General features: G+C 37.5%; 1 protein-coding gene across 1 annotated transcript in view; it reads left to right on the top strand.

Annotated features, from left to right (window-relative positions):
- Window positions 1-360: 360 nt before the first annotated feature.
- ROBO1 (roundabout, axon guidance receptor, homolog 1 (Drosophila)) overlaps window positions 361-11,075 on the top strand; it is a 156,014-nt gene continuing 145,299 nt past the window's right edge. The window contains exons 1-2 of the mRNA XM_009883873.1: window positions 361-419; window positions 1,268-1,410. Coding sequence (XP_009882175.1) covers window positions 361-419; window positions 1,268-1,410 — 202 coding nt within the window. The remainder of the gene's footprint in view (window positions 420-1,267; window positions 1,411-11,075) is intronic.

Genomic DNA, 11,075 nt, shown 5'->3' with positions numbered 1-11,075 from the left:
GCGTTAGTACAGCTTGCATGACATAACATTGTTTCTGTAGTTAGTTTTATATTGTTTGCCTTGGTGGCTGTAAAGCACAAGTATAAGCCCCTTGCCCGTACACCTATTTTATTGTCAGATCTGAAATCCATTCGTGTGTGACACTTTCCTGCTACTGTTTAGGAGAATGGAGGTACTAAAGCAGTGAAGAATTGAGATTTGAACGTTGCTGCAGAGAATGAGTGACATAGAGGAGAAACAAGAAAGAGGCACAGAAAATGAAAGTAACAGCAGGGATGTATTGCAAAAGTTTTTTAATTGTGTCATTTGTCAAGCAAATTTGATTGGTCAAGTAACTTGCAACCTCAGTCTGAGCGCATGATGGAGGCAATGCTGCTGTTCTTGATGAAAGAGTTTGTGGATATCAGAATCCCTGTCCAGTACGTCCTTGTTGTTATGTACAGAGGCAATATGCCTTTCCTCAAGAAGGGAGCAGAAAGGATTATATTATTTTTAATGAACTTTGGGAGCCCTTTATAGAACATTAACAAATGTTTGATGGCTGCAGTGTTCTTATAAACAGGAATTTTTTTTCTTGTTCTTCTTGGGCTTTACTCCGTAAACTGTTGATATTTCCAACCTCCCAGCCAAATTAATGCTCAAGAGGATACATGTGTCTGCAGTCTCCAAAGAGCTAGATATCACCCAGTTACATCCAGGAATTTCCTTTTCAAAGTATGTTAAAATTACTAGGAATGTTTCCTGAACAACCCGAAAGAAGTCTATGTTTGGCACTGGGTTAACATGTGCCAAAGCATATTAATTTGATTACTTTTATTTGCACTTTCAAATCAACTAAAAATAAGTAGCTGAAATGTAGTCATTAACAACACATAGACTTTTTTCTCAGGTTAAGATGACATCATGGGTAGAATTCACAACTATAAGTCACTGAATTATAGAAGAGTTGTGAATGGCCATTGAATCATTAGAAACATTAATGTGAAAAATAACTGAAAACCTTAGGAATTTTGTCTGTTCCTTTCTTTTCTTTCTTTTTATGTTAAGGCTTAAGAGAATAGAGTGAATGTTAAGGCTGCTGAGAACAGGGTGCAAACTCACTTAAGAAGGACAGCAAAAAACAGTTCTCAGATTGTCTTCAAAAATAGTACTCCCATTGATTCGGCTTCCTAGGCTGCAGAACTCATCAAATCATTTTGTGCTATCTTTTCACATAAATAATCTCCCAGTTCATTATTCAAATTTAGAAACTCCCTTTTTTTATTAGCTATTGGGATGACTTCTTTACCAAAAGCTTTCATCCCAGAAAAAATGTTATTGAACTAAAGGGTTCTGTTCACTATGGTCAGGTGTTCTCATTTGAAAAGCTCTCTCTTGCCAAATCAAGGATCGGCGTGGTGGTATGTCATGGTAAGAATATGCATACAAGGAAGGCCTCAATGCTTTTCGGAGCATTTCATATCCTCGTGTTCGCTTGGAGCTTACTCGTATCCTCTGTTAACCTTTAGGTTGGCCCCCAGCATTTAGCTTTGCATAGTCCATCTTCTGCTGCTTTCCACCCACATAAGAATGGTTCTCTTGCAGAATTACACATTCACGGGTAGTTGGGACTGTAGACTATGTAACTGCAGATACTTCTCAGTTACAGAAATTCTTCGATTAATTTGTTTAAGAAAAAGGTAGCATTTATTCTGAGGGCATTAAAATTGTACTGTGTCATTGGATACAGTTTCTGTATCCAATGGAGGCTTACTGTGCCTAATGTCCTGAGTTACTGTGGCCAAGACCAAGGAATCAAATTCGGAGAATGTTAGTTATGTTTTATAGAAGTTCAAAGTTGAGTTATTTTGCTTTGGTTAGTTTTAGAACAGACTGCTACATTGCTGTGCAGAAGTTTGATACCATATTTCATTACCTCACTTAAAAATGATACTCTATATCAAATCCATGATTTCAAGATAAAAGGAAAAATTCAGGCATACATTACTTTAAAAAATGAGAACTGAAGGGAAGGAAAAGTATTGGACAATGCTTTATGTACTGCTGATTCTTTGTGGGAAGAGGTTTTGTGAGGGAAGTCTTGACTATGCTAAGTGAAAACAGTGTTGATTAGGAAGAAGTAGATGGCAGTTGATTGGAAGTGGACAGACTGAAAATGTCCCAAGCAAGTTAATAGCCTCAGCCACATCTGTTGCTGTTTTTTTATTGGAAATTTTCACATGAAAACCTGGTTTGCAAGCTGGAGTTTGGAATAACTTTTCTTTACATTGGACCCTGACTTCCCTGCAAAAAGCAATTAAAACCACATGTATCACTTTTTTGGATGCAAACTTCCCTTTGTCCCACACAGACCTGGGAGCATTACGGTAACATAAGAGCTGAATTATGAAAGTAGTTACAGAATAAAGTTACTTTTCCAATGCATTTTACAGAGTAATTTTTTCACCAGATGCATTTGCTTGCACAGGGTTGGTTTTTTTTATTTTTTGTGGGTTTTTTTCCTCCCCTTTTTTTTTTTTTTTTTTTTTTACAATATAGAAATCTTGGTACCATGCTTCCCTTTTGGCATTCCTAGGAGCAGTTATTGACCTTAAATGGTTTTAATGTTTTTTAAATGCCAGTCCTAAAGCACACATTCGGTTATTTAACACCTACCGAGCGATTAGGCAAATGTGTACTGATTTGTGTGGCTATGAAAACCACACGAGTGGAAGCCAATCATATTGACTGCTTCAGCCAATTATACTTGTACAGCACATGGTTACCCCATTTTATTCACTAATATACAGTAAAGCAAGCTGGCAGCTAAGAGTTGTTAGATGATGAAAGCCTCTTTACTTACTAGTCTGCTATCACTGCTGTGAAGGACAAGTCTTGTAACATATTTAATGATCTTTTCAAGAATACAACTCGGAGACAAGAAAAAAATGTTGGCACAATTAGCGTTTGGTTGAGAAGTAGCAGTTCCTGGCCAAATAAAATGTTTTAGATTAAAATTTGGATTCAGCGATATATTTTGAAAGGAAAACTGGTGACAGGGCTACAAATACTGTGAAGGGCTGCGATGTGGCAGGTTTGATCTGGAGTGGAAGTTCTATTTGTCTCTGAGACTTCTGTTCATTTTGAAACTCACATGCCTTAATACCTCAGAAACCAAACCCAACCTATAGTACTAGCTTTAGCCAGATGAAGTGTCAGGGAGTTACTTACCAATATATGGGTTTCGTTTCATTTCAGTGGAATCGCAAAGCTAGGCCTTTGCTAAACGGAGCGGCAAAGGAGTTAAATCAGTATGCAGATGCGAATGAATTTGGTTTGAGACTTAGCTAAAAGTGAAACACTGCCTCCGGTCGTGGGGATTAATTCCTTCGTCCATTGTCATTTAGACTTCCTCTTTCCTTCTGCCGTAGGGTTCGCCATTTTATGAATTGTTCTGTGGGGTTAAGATCTCCTTTTCAGCTCATTTGAGCTACAGTATTAGGGAAGAGTACTCCCTTCCAAAAGGTCAAGCTTGTTGTTTATTGTCAGTGAAAAGGTTTTTCTTTTTTCTTTTTTTTTTCTCTCCTTTAACTTCTAATTCCATCCATGCCACCAACTAGCTTTGCTTCTCTCTGAAATGACCAGCAAGAGTGCTGTTAAAATTTATGCGGCTTTACCTCTTCTCTGTGAAAATGGCCAGCAAAGCTAATATCCTGAGGCCCTTTCTGAGCCTGCATGCTCTATCCTGGTTAAAATAATGTGTTTTAGTAATGCTTGCCAAAACATGGGTGGGAGAGGGGAAGGGAATTGTACGATCTTAATTTAGAAATAGCATCTCTGGAAAAGTTGATGTTGAGAGTTATTTAAAATTGTTAAATGCATATTTTATGCAGGGCTGCAAATACCTGAAAGAAAAATCCACTTAAGATTCTCTTTTTAACATATTTTCTTAATGCTTTGTGTATGTGGAAGATATTAGGTCTGTGTTATTCATCATTTCTCCATTATGAAATCTCAGCTCATTAAGTCTTATCTTCAGCCTTTGAATAAAATCCAGTCCTGCTTTTTTTAGTAACAGGGCAGGTTACTCTTTATCAGCTGTTAGACCTTGCAGATGTTTCCCTTGTAGCCTTATATAAAATGGCTGATATGGCATGAATCTCCATATGACAAATAACCTTCAAATGCCAGAATCCTATTTTGGATTTCACTTTAACTCCTAAACTCTTTCTATACACATCTTTCTATGATATGACAATTCAGGTTACAGAAATGATTGATTAATTAAAACCATATTTTATTTAAAAATAGTTACAGCATTTTAATAAGGTATGCATGAAAGTAAGATTGATAGGATATGATCTGTTTTGTTGTAATGCACAAAAAAGGACCAGGCTGTGTAAGGATCTGTAAAGAAAGACTTATGTAGAACTTCGTGCTGGTACTAGTATCTTCAATATTTAAAAACGTAAAATAGCAAGTTGAGCTGATTACATGTGCCAGTGCAACCTGTGCTCCACATTGAGAAGAATGGGCTCCTCGCACTCTTGAAGTTAGGTGCGTGCTGAGTTCCTTGTTATCTCAGGGCTTCAGTAGTGGTTTTGTGACTATCACTAAATCCCAAAGCTAACAGATATTTGGTGGCACAGGAAAATGATAGTATGAATGCTTTTTGTTCTAAATTATGGAAGAGCTGCCTTTAAGAATTTGGTTCTGCTTTAGAGGTCTGTCTCTAAGAGTGACGAGAAGGATTTATGTCAGATATCTTGTCTTTACAGCAAATAAATTTCCTTTCCTGACTCCCTTAAGGGTATATTTCCTCCAGGTTTCATATCCTCATTAGCAGCATAAGCTTCATAGAAGAGTTCCTGGCTTCCTTACCTTTCTTTATGGCTGAGTAGATGCAAATCAGAAGAATGAGACAAGGATTAGGCTATTTTATCGTGCTTATTAGAATCCAAAGTCAGATTCATATCAGTGTTCCATAGCTGCATTGACTTTTGGGGTTAAAAGAGAGAGAGAAAGCATATGCGTGCAAATGAGTGATTTTTTTTCAGTAGATGAAATCTAAAGCAAGCTCCCATCTTTCAAGTATGTCATGCCGTATTTTCTTGTCAAACTGCAACCATTTTCTCAGTGAGTGGGTTTGCCTGCCCCATCAAAGTAGGCACCTACAACTGAAAACTTGCTGGAAAAGTGAAGAGAATTTAGCCATGTTGGAGCACTACTTGAGAGAATGAATGAGCCTTGGAGGAATCGTGAATTCCAGACAAGAGAACAAAGCTGCTGCTGACCTCTACAACTCATTTTAAAGCTTGGCCTTGTGTGAGATGCTAAGCAGAGTACTGCTAGTTAAAATAAGAGGAAGATGAAGGCAGCTGCTGTGCTGAGACTTGCACCACAGATTGACTCATTGCTGGAAAGGAACTATGAAAAGACTGGTGCCAGAATCAGCTCAGAAAACAGAAGAGCATGCGGAAGGCGGGAGCTGCGAGAAGGCTGTTGAGTGTAAGGGTTTGGGAACTTGATCCAAGAAGCACAGCAAAGAAATCTAGAGGACTGCAGAAGGCAAGCTAGCCCAGAGATGTCTGAGCTGTCCATAGAAAAAGGCATCAGGAACCGCAACTATTGGGAAGGCTTCCAGGAGGGAGAAGGACTTTGCCAGAAGCCAGAAAGATTATTTTAAAACAAAAAATTATTAATCTTTTTTCTTTCCAGTGAACTAAGCAGCCAAGCACTGGCAAGCTGATCCAGGATGTGCCAGATCCTGAGGCAGATGCAAAACAAAAATCAGTTGTATTTGCTTTACTTTAAGGATTCACTGAGGAAAGAGAACTTTTCTTTCATTTTAGGGTTTGTTTTAGTTTTGGATTCAGTTTTAGTTTTCCCAGTTTTTAAACTGGAAAAAAGTGCCTGTCATTACTTCTTCTTTAGAGAGGGGCTGAAGTAATATTTTGATGCATAAAAACATTCGTGTGTGAGTTTTACTGCAGAGAAATATATCGCATGAAAATTCTTAATACTTTCTATATGTAAAAGTATACAATAATGAAACCAACCAAAACAATTGGAGGCAATATTTCTTCCTCTTCTTTCAGATAAATTGTAGCAAGTATTGCTAAACTTTTCAGAGGGATAGATCTTGCAAAATTAATGGGATGCTCCTGGCATTGTGATCTGGCTTTGTGTTCTCCGTTACATACCATCGTATGTCGGTTTGTATGCTGCAGTGGAGATTGTGTTGATCTAACAGCAGTCTCAGAAACCACAAACTGATTCTGAAGAGTTCAAGACCCATCTGGGATTACAAAAGCCGACAGATAGTATTTACGCATTTCGAGGGGCCAAATACCTTTCTAAGAAATAATGTGCTTGATGACTGTCAGATCATGTTAAGCTTATTCTTATTTTAAGACAAGATTGTAGAAACAAAGAAGTTCTATTTACTCTAGCAAAGTAAAAGGATAGGCATGTGATTTCAAAATTAGAATTGATATTACAAAAAAGAAATGTTAACAAGATGTAATTAGAGCACAATTCTAATCCCAAACACTACACAAGATTGGGTACTAGTAATCTTTCTCAACAGGGAGCACTGATAATATAGCTCTAGCATGCACACTGGAGACCAACTTCCCAGATCAACCCCCTTCCATGGTTACTGGCTTCTAATTATATTCCTGATGTATCAGATAAGCACTGGCAGCAAATAAGCCTTCAAAATTAATCTGGGCACTCTACTTCTGTCTCTGCAAATTTGGTGACATCATTAATTTTGAGTTCTGTGTTTTGTTGAAAATGCAATTGAAATGTTAGTGGAGTCATCCTAGACGGAGTTAATTTTGATGTTTACATTTCATATCTTCATTTTGTGGCTTCATTTGAACTTGCCACTCCTTCCCCTTCCTAAGTAAATGGAACAGTTAGTGCTTACCTCGGAGATGGCGTGCCTTTTATCAGGAAAAGCATTTATTGCATGGATATCTGTGTCGAAACGCTTTAAATCTCATATATTGTAAGAAACATTTACTATGCAAATTCTTAATAAGCATCCAATCGTCATTGTGCCCCCAGCGTTTGAGAAAGATCAGAATGGGAAAAACTGGTAAAACTGAGAATGGTGTTTCAAACAGGGATGCACACAGGTATATACAGAGTTGCGTTCAGTTTAGGAGGCCTTGTCTCAACAACTGCTTTATTCATTCATTCAAACGCAGAAAACTATTCTCTGTTCTACCAAATAGAAATTATACCAGCAAAAGCACATGGGCCATTTTTCTTCTCAAAAGAGCGAAGCAATGCTTAGAAACTTCAGAGTGAGCTGAAAATGTTTCAGTTTAGGTAACTAATCCCGGTTTAGCATCTAGGCTGGTAATCACCAAGTGTATACTACATTTAATGCTATTTGTTTTCTGAACATTGAGAAGTTACAATATTGTAAGGTATCTGTGCTTCACTCTACATTCTAGTAGTCTTTAGTTTCAGTTTATAGCCTGAGGGTATATGACTGCCAGTACCCTCAATATTGGATGCACATAGCTCTTCATCTCTTTTAATTTTTACCCAGATTGCCCTAGTGGAAGTGGTCGAGTTATACTTGAGTCTTACTCCATAAAACAAAAGAGACTAACTGCTAGATTTGAGAAAGCAGCTTGTGAGGTAGCTGTTAAAATTTTGACTGCTGCATATATTTTTAAATGTTATTATTTCTAGTTCCAGTATTTCTGTTGGGGTATTTTGTTTTAGTTCTACAAGAAATCAGCCACATAGCTAAAAAAGAACAGCCCAAACTCTCATCTCGTATGCAACTGTCCCTCATTTCAAAGGAGAAGTTGCATTAAACCTACTACAAAGCCCAGTGAAATTAGAGTTTAGGAAAAGAAAAACCTTTATATAAAAAAAAAAAGGGTTGGACTAGGTTGATCTTTAAAGGCCTCTTCCGACTCAAACCATTCTGTGGTGTTACGAGTTTTTCATGAATGTCTAACAGTATGGTCAGTACATTGCAAAACTGAGTATTTAAAAATGTAATTGTATTTTTTTAAATCTTCTGTGTTTGCCGTAGAAGCTGTTAAGATAACCCTTTTTTACCTCTGGAAGTGGTATAAAAGCAGCAACTAATGGTCTAGTTAGCTGAATCATTCAAAAGGTGTATGTTCTGTACAAGAAGCTTTCCTTTAGGAGTACTGAGGAGGAAATGTAGCTCCTGTGACCTACTGTAAACTAATAATGTCAAACCATGTATAAACTACTATTTGGAATAGATTTTATAATACAAGATGTCTTTTGGGGTTAATTAGGGTGCTAGGTTTGGTTTCTTCTTGAGCTTTCTGCAGCAGATGGGAGAAGAAATGTGGGGTATAAAAGGTAGGTATGCAGTGGATTTCTGTGGATTAAATGCCTCTTCCATAGTGGAAGAGGGAAGGATGGGGCTGGATTCTGCTGCCCCTCAAGATCTGTTACAGTCCTCTGTTTTTCTGTTACCAGTATAACACATGCCACAGTATAATTTCCAGATGGCTTTTGAAGTTGGAGGTAACAAAGTGTTTGCTAAATGGCTCTCATAATTGGTCTAAGAGAGCCCAAACTGGTTTCTGTTGTCAGCAGCAGTGAAAAGCTCATCTCTCTAGTTAATACTAAAGGGCTGTTTTGTCACGATACTTGTTTCCCAATGGCTCTGGGTTCTATTTAATTGTTACGAAAGTTTTCACATATACTTTGTCAGTGGTAGATTTTGGGATTCCTCAAGCGTATTCATATATAGCGTGGAAAAGATATAAAAATGTATTATTTATATAAGCGCAGCCAGAGAATGGGGACACCCGCAGAAATTATATCAGTATATTCAGAGAAAGAAATCCTGAGTGTAGATTTAAAAGTCAGAGATGAAGCTTCCATTGACTTCAGTGAGTAAGAATTTCACCCAGAGAAAATAGGAAACATGCTTTACGTGAACTGAAGTCAAGATGTACATCCTCTGCCCCACAGAAAGAGGATATTTAAAATATTTATGTAAATATTTCAAAGGCTTGCCAGTTCAGCTTTGTTAAAGGAACCTGTATGCGTGTTGACCTTATGTTTGTTTGTTTCATGGAAAACTCATGCAGCTGCTTTTCATAACTGTGTTCACATCTGCTGTTGCTATGTCATTTTTAGCCCGGTGTCCGAAGGAAATGGGGTTTATGTGATTACACTATGTGTGCCTGGGTGTGCGTGCACACGTGCACCCACATGCATATGAGTGTTTCCCACAATGACAGATTTTTTAACTCACTGGCCAATTTCAACCAAATCTGAAGGAGTCAGAGAGGGCCCAGTTTCTCAGATATTCCGTTCCTACAGATTTCCTGAAATCTAGGCACCTAGGTAAGAAAGCCAGACAGCAAGAGAACTTGGAGGAAGTAGTGTGCGTAAATTCACCCTTACGAGACACCAGAGAACAGAGCTGTTGTAGATGATCTAACTAGTGAAAAGCTACAGTTTAAGTTGTCGCCTTCTTAGATGCTGGAGTAACGGGTTATGAGATACAAATCTGCAAGAAATCAGGCTTCATTAATTTCACTGTCCACAAAACTGTGTTTTCTAATGAATCGTATTTGTATTAAAAAAAACAAAAAATCTGGCCATTTTTCAGTAGTAATAACTATGGACTATTTTATAGAAGAGGAAATTTTAGATTTAAGAGAGGAAGAAAGCATGAAGGGTTGGTAGTAATTTTTATTGGCAAGAGCTTTTGATGGTATTGGATGTGAAAGCCGTAAGTTACTTCTGCAGTTCATCCTAAGAAAAGGCAAATAAAACCTTTATGTTAGACCAAAACACCATGAATTCTCTATGTACCACATAACTTGCATAGAAGAGAAATCAAGCTTCGTAAAACTCTCTTGAATTATTTCTGCATTGTGTGATAATATTTCTCATCTCTTCCTTTGCTTGACTGAATTCCTCTCATAGAACAAATCCACCTATGCGGAACTGGAAAAGAGAGGAAAATTATAAACAATAAATTGTAGAAACCTTTAAAAAATGCCTAATATATTTTTTCATAAATTTACTGTTGAAAAAAAGTGACTGATGCTTATAAAGAGATATGTATTAGGCTGGGTGTATACCTATATATACACGCATGCAAATACAGAGAGAATGAGTGAATAACCCAGAATAGGAGCAGGGTCTCTCTTATTGGAAAGGGAATTTGTAGCTCACTAAATGCTAAAAAGCCTCTCTTTCTAGACCTAATGGGCTGTGAAATATTATACTTTAAACCTGTCACTGTTCCAGGACTGAATATTGCTTGTCCTGTGCCTTAGGGAAGTGTAATTTGGAGTGTGTGCATGGGGGTGTTTTGGGGATAAAGAAGTAAGTGGAAATTCCACAATGGAGAGAAAGAAAGGAAATATTTCCTGCTGGAGGTGGCAGTGGGGGGAGGTATTTTTATTTTTAAGAAGTGATTGAAGATGTTCAAATGTTTAAAAGGTAGGAATGTTAGAAATGACCCTAGGGAAAATGGATTAGTGGGCACAGAAGTAAAGAACAGGTGAGCGGTCAACAGGGCATGATGAATTAAACTTGCTATACAGTTACAGGCTTCATTACAAGGGTTTTAGATTTATTACATGAATTTGTAATATATTTGTCTTTAAAGCAATAAAAAATAAATGCAGACCCTGTAGGGCAGAGGTGATGCCTTATTTAAGCACACCTTATCTAGGACATTGTTGCTTCTACCAAGCAAAGTGCTTGAATGTTTTTTGTGATTAAATTTACAAAAGTAACCCTGCCCCAACAAGAGTATGTTTGTCTCTTGATAATGTGTATAATGCTTAGAGAAAGAGAGACGGTTTCTATGGGTGCACACAAAAGTTCCTCAGAGGAAGATGTCATGCATGTACTCTGATGTAGAAATATTCTTTTGAACGCCAAGCGGAAAGTCACTTTAAAACATGTCATAGTTTAGCTGGAATGCCTCACCATGTAAGCTCAAAATAACTGCAGAGCTTCATTTGAATGTAGTTCAAGTAATGGGAAGGAAAGAATATTAGCAGTTCTTCATCTCTCATTTGTCTGAACATCAGCAAATGGACACTTCATTTAGT

Source organism: Charadrius vociferus, unplaced genomic scaffold (assembly GCF_000708025.1).
Source record: "Charadrius vociferus isolate BGI_N301 unplaced genomic scaffold, ASM70802v2 scaffold414, whole genome shotgun sequence".
NCBI classification, from domain to species: Eukaryota; Metazoa; Chordata; class Aves; order Charadriiformes; family Charadriidae; genus Charadrius; species Charadrius vociferus.
The sequence above is the reverse complement of the archived record's forward strand: the minus strand, read 5'-3'. Positions and strand labels throughout refer to the sequence as shown.